Below are 16,280 nucleotides of genomic sequence, written 5' to 3'. Positions count from 1 at the left end.
TGGGGGGTGGGGGTGGGAGAGGGTAGAGAATTTTTGGCAGAATGCAGCACGTGAGTTGACTCGTAAAATTCGACAACTGTATTCACATTTGATCTGCGATGAGGTCTATGTTGTGTTGCATGAAAACGAGGCGAGCTACTCTGCTGGTGTGATAATCGTGTAAAACACCGACACGAACTTGTCAAAGTTGTGTGGGACAAGGTCAGATATACGGGATGTTTCCACTTTGAATCTTCATGGGGGAGAAATGTGTTTTTTTCTTTGTAAATATATACGTTTTACACGTAAAAACTCCCATTTCTTCGCGAAGACAAAATGGCACAGCTCATACGTCAGTGACGATGTTGCTTAAAGTACAAAAAAAAACAAAAAAACAAAAAAAAAACAAAAAACGTGAGACAAGTGCGCGTGTTTTGTAATGTGGTGCGTGTATTCGTGAGAGATGTTCGTCTACACGCGCTGCGTCACGCATATCCAAGCTGCTTGTGTGCATTCGCCCTCTATTTTAGCAACGCATGCACAGTAAAAAGAGATAATCGAATTTTCGTATGTACGATCGAGTCGAGAATGTTGTCACTCGTGTGTTTTTTCTTTTTTTTTTTTTTTTCAAAAAAGAAGATACGTTACGACAAATTGGTAACTTTCGATTCCAAAAAAGATTTTCCTAACAAAAATTTAACCAACAACGCAAACAATTACGTCGATCTCACGTAAAAGAACGTAAACGAGAGAAAACAATCTGAAATAATGATTTTTTAAAAAAAAGCAGTCAACTCATATAATAGTGCGGATACTGCGGTGACTCTTTTTTTTTGACGAGTTTTCCTCTTGTACATTTCCTTCGTCATTTTGTCAAACAATAGATATTCGTGTCAAGGAGATTGTTTCTTTTTTTTTTTACAATATATATTTCTTCTCTTTTTTTTATGAAATATTTTTGACGACACTGTGTTTAAAAACAATGTCGCTCCACCGCTACTTCAAAGATTCATAATCTAATTAAGTGGCCTAATTCGGAATAATATCGTTTTCCGGAATATTGCACCGGAGCTGCACCGGGAAGGACGGACGACCGGTGTCGTATCGACGTCGAGGAGAATCGAACTCTCCCGCCCGTCGTCGTCCGCGTCGAGGTCAAGCGACAAGGTCTGCTGAGACGGTGGGCTACATACCCGCATTCCCTGCATTCTAGACATCGCCCTGAGCGGCCTTAGGGCCCTTAGGGTCCGCATTGTTTTGAAGGCTTGAATCCCGCCAGCGCCACAGAGAGACGCTATGAAGTTAATGAGCGATACCTGCGAGCGAGAAACGAGAACGAATCACAGCGACAGGTAGATAGACATGTTAGGAATGGAGATAGACATGTTAAATAAGAGGCTCTCTGATCGGTTTTGTCTCCGATCGAATCGGCGTCAAAGGATCGATGGTAAAGAGAAGAGAAGAAGGGCGGGGTTCAGAAATGTTTAAAAACAGAGAAAGAGAAAGAGAGAGACGGCCACACATATCGACACATGTTCACTGCGGTTTCCTTCGATTCCTCGACGAGAATCGAGATGGTTCATTACAAAGACACAATTTTATATATATGTATATGTATATATATATATATATATATATATATATATAATTCGAGATGCTGTCGAGATCTGTAGAGAACAACGACAGTTTTCGTATATTGTTTTGCACATCTGTAGATATACATGTATATACTCATATGTACATTAGTACGTCGCTCCTCCGTAAGTGCCGTCGAGTGATCTTCCTTTCGCGGTATCTTTTTTTGCACGGACACAAAAATGACAAATAAGATTAACAAAGCTCGTACACACATACATTTCCGCGCGTATATGTATTTTATATGCGACCAAGATACTTGGGTATTTTTGTATATATGTTTTATATATGTTTTTTATATATGTTTTATATATTTTGTATCATCGGTGATGTTGATATTGTAAAAAAATCTGTAGGTAACGGTGCTTACAGAGAGCGAGATTAGATAATACGACAGATATATATATATATAAAACAGGGAGGCGTAAAGAGAGGTTCCATGTACACGGCACATATAGCAATTAATAATAATCGGGAGATGATTGTGTGTATGCGCACATATATATATACACATGGTTTTCTCTTACACATGCGCTTATACATATAATATATATATATAGACACACACACAATCACAGATAGATAGATAGATAGATAGAACAGTGAACAATTCAATCAGGGGGTTATCGTTACACGAGCAAGTACTGCTGCATCCTGAAACAGACGAAAAAAGGTTTGTCATACGATTACGTCGCTCCACGCGAGCCCCGTTACGAGCGCGATTGAGTTAATTATCGAGAACAAGATAATTGTTGAAAACAAATTTTTCCAAAAGTGAAAAAGCACGCGTCTCTCTCCATTTGTAATTAAATTAATTAAAAATTCACACGTAATTAAAAATCCACACGTGTGTTGTCCGCAACTTCAACTTGTATACTATAAATTTCACTCTCGTCATGGAGCGTCGCAATGCGAGAAAGATTTTTATATATAAATACACATCTGTTGTGCGCGCACAGACGCACATAAAAAAAACGCGCGCGCAAATACACACACACACACACGCACGCACGCGCGCGCGCGCACGCACACACAGGATAACTCTTGACACTACACAAAAAGCATGTATATGTATAATATATATATATATGTAAATTATATATCGTATATATATATAGATATATGTAACACTTTGCACAACAATCATTTGGTACCAAGAAACTCTTAGAACAGGCGTACACAGGCGAGTTTTAGCTAGTTTAACGATAATGACTCCATTATCAGTGCGGACATGAAGCAGAGACGCCAGTGTATCTCCGCACACATTCGGTATAAGCACAACCATAGATATACATTGTTAGTACAAGCTACACGATAATACAAAGCTACATATCCGCCGTAGCCGTGTCCTTCCCTATTTATATTATTCCCTTGCAATTCCTTGTTTTTTGGTTTTTTATCCCCATTTGCCACACAATGAACGCTTCGAGACTGAAGCTTCGTACCGCGTCCAACGGATCGATATCATGCTCCAACGAAATCGCTGAATCCACAGTCGATCGGAAAACTCTCGAGTCGAGAGATAAATCCTGATTTCAAGGGATCGGGCGATTTTCGACCTTGAGCCCAGTCGACTTTGAAAAAAAAATTTAACTTGTGTGCGTACGCACATGTGCGATTAATAAATAGAATAAGTTGAATGAAAATTGAGTGTTTAATAAATTACATATTTCCCAAATATGTAATTATCTTTAAAAAAAAGAAAAATAAATAAAACACTAATTTAATTAATTTTTAAATCAATATCACGTGTCGACGTCGGTCAACGTCTAAATCCGCGATTAGACCTTGAAGCCGAAAACCTCGACCTCGTTCCCGATCTGCTGTGTCATGACATCGTCGCTACTTTGAGAGGAAGAAAGAGTCAGAGAAGAAAGAGGATCCATGCAAATGCCGATAAGGCTCCTCCCTCGTCAAACGGAGGTCCGCACGGCGGGCAAATTAATAGTAGACGTGCTAATCGATCGATCCGTTAGCTCTGTACGATCCATCAAACATCGTCGTTGCGACAACAGGCCGAAAAATACGTATCAGGCTGAGTTTTTTTTTGTTTGTTTGCTTTTTTCTTTGCTTTTTTTTTTTTTTTAAGTCCTCGTCGAACCGATGACTTACTCTCATGCCCTCCCACCGTGAGACTGCCCGTAAAGGCCTCAAGGCCCTCAGTGTTCTCATGGAACGGAAGGCCGGGATGTCGTCAGCGCCGGCCCAGACTGCGCCCAAGTTGATCAGTGATAGCTAATTTCATCAAACATTCATCAGACGGGACATAATTGCTTGCGTCAGTTCTTAGAATAAATACTTATTAATGACGATCGATTACGAAGGAATCCACCGGAAGTTTCCGCATTCGGTTCCCACCGCTCCGCATATTTGGCATTAGTTCGAAGGTTTCGAAGGACAAAAAGGAAGAGAAGGAAAAAGACGGAGGAATGAGAGATAAAACAAAATGAGAGAGAGAGAGAGAGAGAGATTCTTCACTTGCGAAATTTGTCTTCTTTTCGTGCTTTTTTCCCTCTTTATAATTTTGTTTAGAATATAATGAATTTTTTTTTTCGATACATTTGATGCAAAATATAACTTTGACGTACTTTGTTGATGAATATTGAAAATTGTTTTCTTTGTCAAAGCACGAATGAAGCGCGTAATTTCGCAATCTCGCGTCGCGAACGACTTCGTCTTTCACAATCTAATATCGCGCGGCCGATAAGATTGCTGCGATATTGCGTGTGTCGCAACGGCCTTTTTTTTCAAAATGTATTTCATAAATTCAACAAACAGAAACAATAATGTGCACGAAGTCGCGAACAACAACGAGATTCTCTCTCGTCAATTATTTGACAACTGTGCAATCGATTTACTTTTTTTTTTTTTTTTTTTTTTTTTGATATTTTACGTATCTAAGTTTTAATTTTGCAACTTTCAACATTGACGTTCCTCGCACAGTACCGATTGCACACGTTGTTATATAAACTTGTTGTAAATTATCGAAAAGAAAAGGAAAAACTGTGTGTGCGACTTACCATGACGATGATAAAGTCAAGCCAGCACCAGGCGTTTGTGAAATACTTTCTAAATCCTAGAGCAAGCCATTTGATCAACATTTCGATGAAGAAGATCACAGTGAATATTTTGTCCATGTAATACAACGCATCCATCAGGATAGGTCGACGTTGAAGATGAACATCCTCCAAGGCCTGCAAAGGTGTGCGATATCTCTCTTGGTTAGTTTACTTTTTCACTAAACGCATTTCGGAATAATAATAATAAAAAAAAAATAAAAAAAAAAAATCGACAATCTCTCACCAAGGCCAAGCTGCTCAGAAGAATCATCACGATGACGGCAGTCTCGAAATATTTGTTCTCGATCAGCCGGAACGTCTTCAAACGCAAAATCGCCCAGCCCTGCCAGAAAGGAGCGTTGTCGTCACCGGCCAGAAACGGAAATTTCTTGTACCAATTTTCCGGACAGCAATCGGCCGGATAATTGGGCTGAATAGGATCGTCGTCCGCTTGTATGATCACTCCATCGAACTCTTCACCTTCCTCGTCCTCGTCTTCCAGATCTAAACGGTAAATGCGATTTTTCTCACTTGCGTTTCCTCCACGTGCGTTTAAAGAAATCAAAAAATTGTCCTTCGCGACATTGTCAAAAACAATTCTTAGATTTAAAAAAAAAAAAATGATCATGTCACATCTACCTTCTTCCTGTTCTAAATCTTCCTTGCTCGCGTCTTTCTTCTCCTCGCCGTTCAGCGAGTCCATGCTGCCTTTGTGACTCTCGTCTTTGAACGCTCGATTTTTGTGACTGCCGTACGACTTGTTGCTGTCAAAAAGAGATTCGATTTTAGACTCAATCTCTATCTCTCTCTCTCTCTCTCTCTTTCTCTGTCTATTTTTCGATAATTTGAGATACACGATAGAAAGAACTCAACCGACCTGATGGTGTCGTCCTCGTTCTGATTGATGTAATCGTTGTCCAGTCTGAAATCGTGGTGATTTATCGAGTTCGCGATAACTTTCGTATTGTTCATGCACAGCTTGCCCCTCTTCAGTTTGTTCTTCAGATCTCCTTTGGGAATTGCGAAATTACATTACGACATCTTAACAATACACTTAATTCGTTTTGTTTGTTCGTTCGTTCACCTTTTTTCTTTTTTTTTTTCTTTTTTTTTTTTTTTGCTGGATTTTTCTACCGAGGAAAAAAATTCGGGGGAGGAGAAAAACTTTGTCAGGCTGACTCCTCGCTTACCGTGAATGGTGAACTCCATTCCGTCACCGATGGCTACCTCGAGTTGATTGAGCTCTTTGGCGCTCTTCTTGTCTCTGTACGCGTCTAACTCACCATCTGCAAGATCTAGGTCCCCATCGCGATCAATCCCATCTGCACAATCACACAAAATCTCTAACCCGCCCTTATCAGAAAACGTCGTTTCGAAACGGACAAAACAAATCGGAACGCGCTGGAAATCATACAGAATGTGTGTTGCTGTTTTTTTATTAGATTGAAAAAAAAAAAAAAAAAAAAAAAAGAAAAAACCACCACCACCTCTCGCAACATATACGGGTTCTTCCCCCGTGTGCTCGTATACGTTGCCGCAATTCGCGTCGCAATTCCTGATACACTTCAAAAACCGAGGCGAACAGTCAGACTAATTAATGGTTTGTATTGTATTCGCATGCAACACATTTGTCGTGATGTCGTATTCTTGTATTCTTGCTCCGTGAGATTTCGATCCGTATATCGTTACGCACGTCTTACGAACGATACCTGCTGCATTTTTCAACATTCGTTCAACACTCGTATGTTGTAAAAAACTCTAGATATAAAATTCTGTATTTTCGTAAACAAACGATCGCGCGATTATCGATAAATTAATTTACTGGTAACAACAATGTTGAACAAGCTTTCTTTCTCTCAAATAAATGCAGCAGATATCGAAATTCTCTAATGTGTCTACTTCTGCTTAACAAGTAATTTCGCGTCTCTCACTGGACGACGTTCACGACGTTCCTCTCTCGTCGTTGAAATAACGTAAAATACTCTCTCAAAATAAAATGCATAGCAACGTATAACTGCCAGGCGGCTAATCAGCGAAACAAAATGTAATTCGCGATTTTCAACCAACCGTCATTTATGTGCGTGTATCAAATCGCGAGTTTAAAATTAAAAATCACTTAATCAAAAAGTGTGTGTGAGTGTGACTGAGGTTATCTCAGAAAAATTTGTAAAAATTTAGAATAATGCGATTGTTTTTTTAAACGGAGCAGAGTAGCGAACCAAGCAAAATCGAAAGAGTCTGCGCAATAAATCTAATGTGCCAGTCGACATGTGTGTTTTTTTACGCGACGAGTGTCGCTGCGAAAATTTACTACGTCGAAAAACATTTTCGTCGAAAATCGATTTCGAGTAGCGACGAAAAAAAAAAAAAAAAAAAAAACGACACCGCGCGTCGTCTTTCGCGCGATCGAACGCGCCGAAATTATCAGCAAAATTGGTGTGGAAGGAGTGTGTAGTAAAGCGAAAAACTGAAAGACAGTGCCACAAACTACACAGCGCACACAGCAAGCGATCTGATTGGATATAAACCTTCTTTCCAACTGTTGGACGGTCCCTCACCTGGCGCCTGATCGGATATCTGATTGGTGAATTTGGCTCGCATCAACTTAGCAATGTAAAGAACATTTCGCTTGATCCACTTAATGAAACGCGCTATTCGATCGATCGCCTCCGCGATTTTGTTGGTGTCGTTGTCCGCGGTCGGGGCTGACAGATTCGACGAGCCGAAGTTGCTGAGCAACAGAGCTAAGAAGAGATTCAGGACCTGTTTTTTGTGAAAAACAAAAACAAAACATCATCGATCACTGATCGCGCATGTATCATCTGGAATTAGATCGGCACACGGCAATACGCATTCAACAATTTCACCCCCGGTTTTATTTATTTATTTTTTTTTTATATACTTACGACCAAGTTACCGATGACGACGGTGGCCAAGAAGAAAGGTATACAAGACACGTCGCCGACGAGCATGCAATCCCACATGGACTCGATCCACTCTCCGCACAACACCCGGAAAACGATCATGAACGAGTGCATGAAATCGGTGAAGTTCCATCTGGGCATATCGCCGTCCGGGAAGTAGTCGACGTGGTCGACGTAATTCTTGCCGAAGAGCTGCATGCCCATCACGGCGAAGATGAAGATAATGATGCACAACACAAACGTCAAATTACCCAACGCGCCCACCGTTCTACCCATGATGGAGATGAGCAGATTCAACGTAGGCCACGATTTCGCCAGTTTGAACACTCTCAGCTGAAAGAGAATACGTAGATTGTTTTTTTTAATCAGCGGAAATGTTCTCAAAATGATCGTTTGTATTATTTTTCAATCAGCAACTCGAAATGTGACAAGTGCGCGTGACACTCACCAATCTGAACGATCGCAACACCGACAAACCCTGCACGCCCTCCAGACCTAGTTCCAGAAGCGAGAGAGCGACGATGATAAAATCAAAGATGTTCCAACCCTCTTGAAAATAATACTTCGGGCTCATCGCTATTAGCTTCAGCGTCGCTTCGATGCCGAATGTCGCCGTGAAGAACTGATGGAATTTTGAATTCGGATTATTCAATTCACAACTTGCGCGTTTTCAATAATATTGCGCATAATTATCTCTCCGTACGAGAATGTACTTACGTAATTGCCGGATTTAAGCACTCTCTCCATTTCCTTGTCCATGTCGTGATGATCGAGCGCCATGAAGAGCGTGTTAACGACGATGCAAAGTGTGATAAAAAGTTCTACGAACGGATCAAACACCAACAAGGACACCCACTTTTGAAACTCCAGCCAGACCCAACAGCAATCCCAGACGCAAAAGATGTCGATGCACCGGAATAAACCGGCCAATAACTTGTCCTTGAACGTAGGCTCCTCTTCATCGTCGTCTGTCGGAAAGTAATAGGTCGAAACTGTAACGCGCGTTAGTTACTTTGTCTGACACCACTCTTTTTGGGGAAAGAGGTTTTTCTTTGGTTCAGGCTCATTCTTCGAGATCACAGATTATATTTACAGGCAGGCAGGCAGATAAGGCATAGCAAAAACTGAAGATGGTACGATAACGCACACAAAAAAAAAAAAAAAAAANAAAAACCAAAACCACACAAAAAATTGAGAACTCAGATAATAGATCGCGCAAAAGATATTTATACGCAAAGTTTTATACGTAAGAGTTCAATTTACGAAATAAAATATAGAATAAAAATAAAAATAATAACAATAATAATAATAATAATAGCAATATATGTGGAACGAAAAAACGTGCATTTACGGCGCGAATGGTGTGCAATGCGTGTGTGTCACGTTTGCGAATATATGTTGCAACGCGACATAATATTACATTTTTTATAATATTCGTTATATTTGCAAACGCAACATTGTTACAAAACGCTGTATGTTTTACATAGACAAAAAATAATTTTACTACTTTCGCCATTCCAAGAGGAAAAAGCATGACCGGTTTTTGTTTATTTCCTTTGTATTTTAAAGAAATATGTTTTTTTAAACTTTATTTTGCAAAAATATCACACGCACACAAAAATAACACTATAAAAATGTTGTTTCGAGTTTAATGTTTTATTTTAAAAACAAATATTTCTCCAACATGGCGAAAGAATTAAATTTTCCTTGTTTTGTGATATAAAGCAATTCAACGACGACCAAGCGCAAACGTAATCCACGCGCGGCGTTGTCTTGTCAAACAATTTTACATTTAACAAACGACGTCACATATATATATATATATATATATATATATATATATATTTATATATATATATATATTTCTCAAACCCAAGCAGAGCGGTTTCGACGCGTATTAGAAATCGAGTTAGAGACGGTCGGATTCACACGGTCTTTCTCGCGATTAGCGACAATGAATTCGCGATAAACAGCGAAAGTGCGATGTTCAGCTCTTGCGTGCAAAACTACGAAGCTGTGAGAATTCGTAAAAAGAGAGAGAGAAAGAGAGAGATCGCCAAAAACTGAATAATATCCTCATCGAAAAACTCTCACAACGCGCTTCTCTAACAAAACATTTGTCTAAATTCCAAAACAAAAGAAAAACTGCTGATTTTCGTTGTATTGTGCACCCGAAGCGAAACACGTGTCTTCTAACGCGGTGATGCAGGTGCAAAAATATCGAAAGATTAACCAAAGTCGCTGCAGAGAATTTAAATATCGGAAATAAAAAACAAAAACAGCATTTCTCTCTCAATCATCGACTGCAGGCAAAATAACTAACAAAAACATTGTTTCAATTCTTATGTAGATTTTTCTTTTATTGAAAAAAAAAAATTAACATTGCGAGCGATCCGTAGTTTTGAACAAAAAAAAAAAAAAAAAGCGAGATATTTACGCGCTTGTCAGAAAGTGTGGAGTAGATTATATAAATTTAACAGACGACGTGTACGTAGTTCGTGAAAATTGAAAAAAACGCAAAATTATTTTTTCGAAAATTTATATAAATTCTTCGCAAGTTTGTAAAACTCGTGTGCCGAGTGTTTCCTCACTATTACATATCGACGATTGAGATAAATCTGAAAAGAAGTCAAAAGCGTTTGAAGCCATCGTGCAGCTGCGGCGAAGGTGGTAATCTGTGTCACACGTTTCGCAGGAAACGCGAATGCAATAAACTCTGTTTCCCCAAAAAAATTATTATTATTTTATCTCACAAACCGCCCTCAAAGAGAGTCTCAAAAGCCGCAATTGTGCGTCATTTTCTTTCTCGTCGCATCACGCTGCTCAAAGAGATTTCATTATCCCTGCGATAATCTAACATTTATTCGTGGTCGCTTCGTTCCCAAGTTCTCGTTCGTTCGTTTTTTTTTTTTTTTTTTTTCCACAAAACGAGATGCTCGAGACATTGGTATCCGATCACCGGGCGAGAACCGCATTTATACACACCATGCTCCAACCATAAACAAAAGGAAAATGAAAGGAAAAACGAACACGTGTGATCACGTTATCATCACAACTTGGCTTGGGTTAAGAAAAAAACAAAATAAAAGAAAAGAAAACAATTGTGAAATGAGACACAAAACTCAGATCGATCTACTATGTACAGGGAAGGACGCCCAGAATATTCAGCGGAATGTGTACATATATTATATACATATATACATTATACATGTATATATAATATATGCACACACGTACATATATATACCAACGCAAAAATAAAGTACAGAAATACGTAACGAGAGAGAAACTCGAAAAAAAAAAAAAAAAACTAATAGTGTACATCGAACGGCAGGATGCTCATCACACAATAACAGGATATATATATATATGTATCACATTTGCGATAAGGGGTGAGAACAGAAACACTTGGAGAGAGAAGAAAAAACTCGAAAGTACTTGACTCTGAAGGGGGCGTGAAAGAGACGCGATATTACCTCCTTGCTCCGGCGTCTGACTCTGACGACCGGCGGCCTGTTCAATGATGTCGTTTAGCACCATTACATCTGCGCAAAGAGAACGAGGACAGAAAATTACAAATGACGCAAACAAGCTCTCCCGTTTTACAGAGAGATTTTTAAATTCTGTACTGTACAACGTTGCGTTAAAATTTATACACTTAAAAAAAAAACGAAACAAAAAAAAATTTATCTCGCACGCGCATTTGGCTCTTACGCGCTTCGTCGTTTCTCTCTTACATATGTACGTACATTGGTTGAAATGTTAAAGAGAATCGCGCGATCTGTGCGGTTTGAAAATTGAACAAAGTTTGATTGACGCGGGAGAAAAAATTTGAAACAGAGAAAAGAACGTGTGTGGCGCGCGCGCGAATCTCACCCTTCATGTCGACCACAGCGTGCTGCTGAGACGGTTCGATAAACGGATTGTCTTGTTGCTTGGTCTTGCCCATGGAATCCTCCAGGTCGGTTTCCTGAAAAAAAATGTCAAAACATCCTGCAAAACGACCGTCGTCATCGACCGTGTTTATTATGCTCTCGTGCGGTTCAAGCTTTGGTGTGTAAGACATCACATCTTTTATCATTGGTGACTTTACGCAAGTGATATGTTGATAACCGTAATGTGTAGTTTTTTATTTTTTTTATTTTTTTTTATTTTTTAATTACGATCGAGTATATCTTTAACAATCTGCGACAACCAGGATCTGAGAAGACTGACAAAGCTATATATAAATATATATATATATATATATACTTCACAACCACAGTCATGCACAAGCACGGACGCGAGACGAAGAACTTAAATGCTGAATGCTTAAATGCTTAACGTTTCCCGCAATGCGGCGGCAACTGCGATTTAGGGAGGTTGGAGCCCTATCTTCGGGCTCACAAATCCCGCTTACGTTCTCCTGAGACATCTCTTCCTCTTTCCTTTTTCCCCTACATCGATCATCATCGACCTCTTCTCAGAGATTTTGCAAAGGCCCACTTACAAAGTGATAGGACTTCTGATTGTTGTCCGTGACGTGGCCGTTGGCGGGGGTGGTCTGCTTGTTGTAGCGATTCCTGAGTATCTGATCCTGCTTGGTGATCTGCTTGCCGATGCTGTCAATGCCGCGTATACCGGGGAACGCCAGGTCGCCGTGGGACGTGTAGGAGAGTCGCGAGGCGTGCGAGGTGTAGGACGAGTGACGCGAGCCGAGATTCGCGTAGTACACCGGCACCACGATCGTGCCGTTCTCCTCGGACATCGGCGTGACCGCGTTCGAGTCGTCGGCGTAAGGCAGATGCTCCTGGGCGTCCAGATACGTCGACAGGACCAGGGGCTTCCGGTCGCCGCCGGGCGGTACGAAGCATCGGCCGCGGCCATTGCGTATCGTGAACTGATGGCTGCCACGACTGCTGCGGCGCAGATTGAACGGTGAGCCGGGTAGGCTCAGGCTCGCCTGAAATTATAACAAAGCGGACCACCGCTTTTCTCTCTCTCTCTCTTTCTCTCCCCCTCTCGCACTCTCTTTCTCTCTCTCTCTCTCTCTTTCGCTCTCTCTCTCTCGCTCTCTCTCATTCTCTCACTCTCTCACTCTCTCTCTCTCTCTTTCTCTCTTTCTGTTCCCGAGATCCTCTCTTTTTTTTTAAGGGCGTCTCTTTCTCTCTCTCTCTCTCTCTCTCTTTTTTTTTTGTTTCTCATCGATGGAGCAATTCCCTCGGGACGATCGTGACATTTTCCCGCTCGAGATCGATATTGCGACCTATCCGTTATAACGTTTGAAGAGTTCACAAGCTATGCATCAAAGTTTCGCTGGTGTGTGTCGGTTGGAATAAGAGGATTCCGTAATATACCACCGCGAACGTTACAAAGACGGATAAGAGACAGACTTTCGAGTTTAAATCGAAATAATTTTGGAACACAACTCTTCGAACGAGTTCACGTCCACGTCCACGTTTTCCTACTTTTATTTTGACACGAAACGCGCGTGATTGACAGAGAGAGTTTCTGCGTTGTCTTTCCAAGCGAATCGTTAATTAATTAATTTCCAACGCGAGTGATATTACACGCGATCGTGTTCCCGATGCCGATCGATATCTACTACACAGTTAATTTAAAAGAACAACGAGAAATTGGATCGGAGAGAATTCGGATTCGCGGCAGGTGTCCACAAATCGACGTGTCCCGACGATCGTTATCGCGCGGCGGTGAGACGACGCGCGAAAACGAAATCGATCTCGTCTCGACGCGATTCAGCGCGCGGCTTGTCACACACACCGGGAATAGTCGCGGAAGTCCGGCGAGAGTCCGGATGAAAACGACGATCACAGACGTACATACGTCCTCCGACGTTTGCGAGTCGTAACGCGCGGAGCAACTATCCGACACAATATATATTGAGCGACGCGCGCTGTTTCGCGAAAAAGATGATATACATATTGTGAGAGAGATCGTGAATTTCAGGTTTCTATTGGTGCTATTTAGTGTACGTACGGTCGGTGCTGACAGACACACGTCGTGATACACGTACCTTCCGCAGGCTTTCCTGGTAGGCATAAGTAAACTGGCCATTAGCGGCGCGAGGGACCTTAAGAAAAAAACAAGAAAAGATATCTCCTACCAAACGGCTCGTAACGTGGTCTAATACGTGTACACCAACGAGGCACTCGAAATAGGTTAACATTATATATCGCATAACACTTGCACAAGCACACATAAACACAACTGTGGAGGCGAAAAGAGACGGGGAAATACGAGGAGGGAAGGAAAAAACGGGGGGGGGGGGAGAAGAAAATCGGGAGGATCGTACAAGGGAATTGTCTTGTCACAATACAAAGAGATAAAAACAAAAACAAAAAAAAAAAAACAAAAGTGTGCGAAAAGTCACGAATCTAATAAAAACATAAATCTGAAGACACGAAGATCGGTGACAATTTGGTATCTTTGTTTCTTTTCGCATATGTTTCAGCTTTGAAAATTTCCAAGCTCGTATACATTTGATATACTTGTTTGTTTGGAGAAACAAATTTGCAAGTGTTCCAATTTCGTGAAAAATTTTTTGCTTCCGATGTGATACGGCAATAAACGTCCGATATTTCGTATCTCCGCGTTGCTATATAATTCACAATTATATACACGTTTCTTTGCATGCACAATATTGCAAAAGGATGACAAACAAAAAAAAATAATGTATGTCTGCTAGTTAAGTAAGTAACATTTAACGCGCCGTGTCGATATATATGGGGCGAGAGGTATTATCTCGCGCTGTTTTTCTTTTTTTCGCGCGTCACCACGCGCGTTACTTATCGCAAGATCGAAGTTGGTTCGATGTAATAAACACGTTTGATAAACACACGTATTTTACGACGTTTTGTTAAAGCAAATTTTGTATTATATCATCGAGAGGGAGACAGGTTCTATGCGTAAAGCCACCTATCCAAAAAGGTCATGACACAATTACGAGCAGTCAAGAAACTCAGCGAATTCCAAAAAACGTGTATAAGAGCAGCAGAGAGTAAAGTGACTTCAGAGGTTTTGGGTTTTTGATTCTTTTTTTTTTTTGTTTTGTTTTGTTTTTTGTTTTTTTTTCTTTCGTAAAAATTCGAATTACGACAATTTTCACATCTGTACCTCCAATTTTTGTTTTCACAATTATGCCTCTGCCACCGTCGCTAAACATTTTTTGGGAACCATATCCTACATATGCCAAGCATGCTACAGAGCGGCGGATTGTTTTACGGAAGAAAAGGCTCGACTCGTCGCGATCTTTCCCTTTCGCTGTTTTTTTTTTTTTTTCTTTTTTTTGGCATAAGTTTGGCATTTTGCGTTTTACTTCGATCCGATTATGTATGTGTAATTCCTATTCAATTGGGCAAGTTATTCCGTGTATTTCACACAGAAGCTTCTAATGAAGCTTCTTATCCATTCGTGGTGTTTTTTTTTTTATACCAAGTTCACAGAGTAAATCGCTCGGATTTACATTCGCCTAGGTAAGTCACGTCGCCAATGGATCCGTGTGAAGTCCTCGCAAAGACCCGTTTGGCGCAAACGTACGTCACGTTATTCGGGTCCTGGATTCGGGGGCGCGAATCGCAAGACCCCGACCACCCGACGAGTCGAGTCGCGGATCGAGAAACGACCTCGCACAAGTTGCTCTCGTAGACTGCGAGGTCGGAGGGAGATCGGTGAGGTGTTTTGTTTGTTTGTTTGTTTTTTTTTTTGTTTTTTTTTTTTTTAATAAACAGGGCCAAACACACACGTTTACATTACGATCAAACGACGCGTAAGAAGGTCGGATTTTTATCGTTAAATCGTCCAGCCGGATACTTACGGCGCTGACTTTTCGCACTTTACTGGCGCTGTGGTTGTTGTTGATCTGCTTGACGTGCCTGGGATCGCTCGCCGACTCGATCGAGCGTATGCTCATCTTCTCCTTGTTGTTGTCGTCGTTGCCCTTCTCCTGGCCGACGAAAAGTTCGTAACTGTGGCACGAGAAGTCCGACGGCGACTTGACGATCTGTTCCGCGGCCTCGGTCGCGGCTGCTTCTCGCGCCGCGGCCGCTTCTCGCGCGGCAGCTTCTCGCGCCGCGATCTTGTTCTCCCTCGCTTGTGCGGCCTCCTCGGCTTCCTGTTAAGTTTAATCGAACACACACACATCGTCTCGTCACAAACTCAATCGATTTTCGAATCTTGAAAAAAGTTTGAAGAATTCACTTTACGAAACTCACACTCACAATTTTCAACTTTCGAGCTCTAGCTGTTACTCACTCTTATGGCTTCCTCCTCGGCGGCTTCCTCCTCCTCCGCCTTCTTCTGCAACTCGTCGTACGACATCGCGACAATAGCGAGGATCAAGTTCACGAGATAGAAGGATCCGAGGAAGATGATGACGATGAAAAAGAGCATGTGCCACGGTCCGGCCGATCTAAGCACCAGCTGATAGAGATTCTCCCAGTAATCCTGAGTCATGAGACGAAAGGCGGAGAGCAGCGCCCAGCCGAAGGTGTCGAAACTCGTGTAGCCGTAATTCGGATTTTCGCCGTAGCCTTGTAAACACGTGTAGCCGGGAAGGCACTGCCTGTATTCGAAAACAAAAAAAAAAAAACATCGTCTGTTGATATTTCTGTCGCATTGCGAGCAAAACGGTCTCTCGAAAGAATTTTTCCGACACAGTCTCTCGTCAAAAAAAAAAAAAAAAAAA

The 16,280-nt window shown here is 41.2% G+C and overlaps 1 protein-coding gene across 11 annotated transcripts in view; it reads right to left on the bottom strand.

Annotated features, from left to right (window-relative positions):
• The window catches only part of LOC109857354 (sodium channel protein para), a 21,676-nt gene extending 5,524 nt beyond the window's left edge, over positions 1–16,152 (bottom strand). Inside the window, exons 1-16 of one of the 11 annotated variants that reach the window (XM_020433552.1) lie at positions 15,848–16,152; positions 15,411–15,707; positions 13,611–13,667; positions 12,087–12,539; positions 11,474–11,567; positions 11,074–11,142; positions 8,315–8,589; positions 8,046–8,219; positions 7,580–7,930; positions 7,202–7,436; positions 5,864–5,995; positions 5,551–5,683; positions 5,313–5,437; positions 4,918–5,177; positions 4,635–4,808; positions 3,727–3,849 (exon numbers count right to left, since the gene is read on the bottom strand). In XM_020433552.1, the coding sequence (XP_020289141.1) occupies positions 3,727–3,849; positions 4,635–4,808; positions 4,918–5,177; positions 5,313–5,437; positions 5,551–5,683; positions 5,864–5,995; positions 7,202–7,436; positions 7,580–7,930; positions 8,046–8,219; positions 8,315–8,589; positions 11,074–11,142; positions 11,474–11,567; positions 12,087–12,539; positions 13,611–13,667; positions 15,411–15,707; positions 15,848–16,048 (3,153 nt within the window). In that variant the 5' untranslated portion in view covers positions 16,049–16,152. Of the gene's footprint in view, positions 1–1,172; positions 1,296–3,726; positions 3,850–4,634; positions 4,809–4,917; positions 5,178–5,312; positions 5,438–5,550; positions 5,684–5,863; positions 5,996–7,201; positions 7,437–7,579; positions 7,931–8,045; positions 8,220–8,314; positions 8,590–11,073; positions 11,143–11,473; positions 11,568–12,086; positions 12,540–13,610; positions 13,668–15,410; positions 15,708–15,847 lie in introns of all 11 variants that reach the window. The other 10 variants (XM_020433554.1, XM_020433549.1, XM_020433550.1 and 7 more) reach the window with 10 other exon arrangements.
• Between the last annotated feature and the right edge of the window lie 128 nt (positions 16,153–16,280).

Source organism: Pseudomyrmex gracilis, unplaced genomic scaffold (assembly GCF_002006095.1).
Source record: "Pseudomyrmex gracilis isolate BER0280 unplaced genomic scaffold, ASM200609v1 scaffold_156, whole genome shotgun sequence".
NCBI lineage: Eukaryota > Metazoa > Arthropoda > Insecta > Hymenoptera > Formicidae > Pseudomyrmex > Pseudomyrmex gracilis.
The sequence above is the reverse complement of the archived record's forward strand: the minus strand, read 5'-3'. Positions and strand labels throughout refer to the sequence as shown.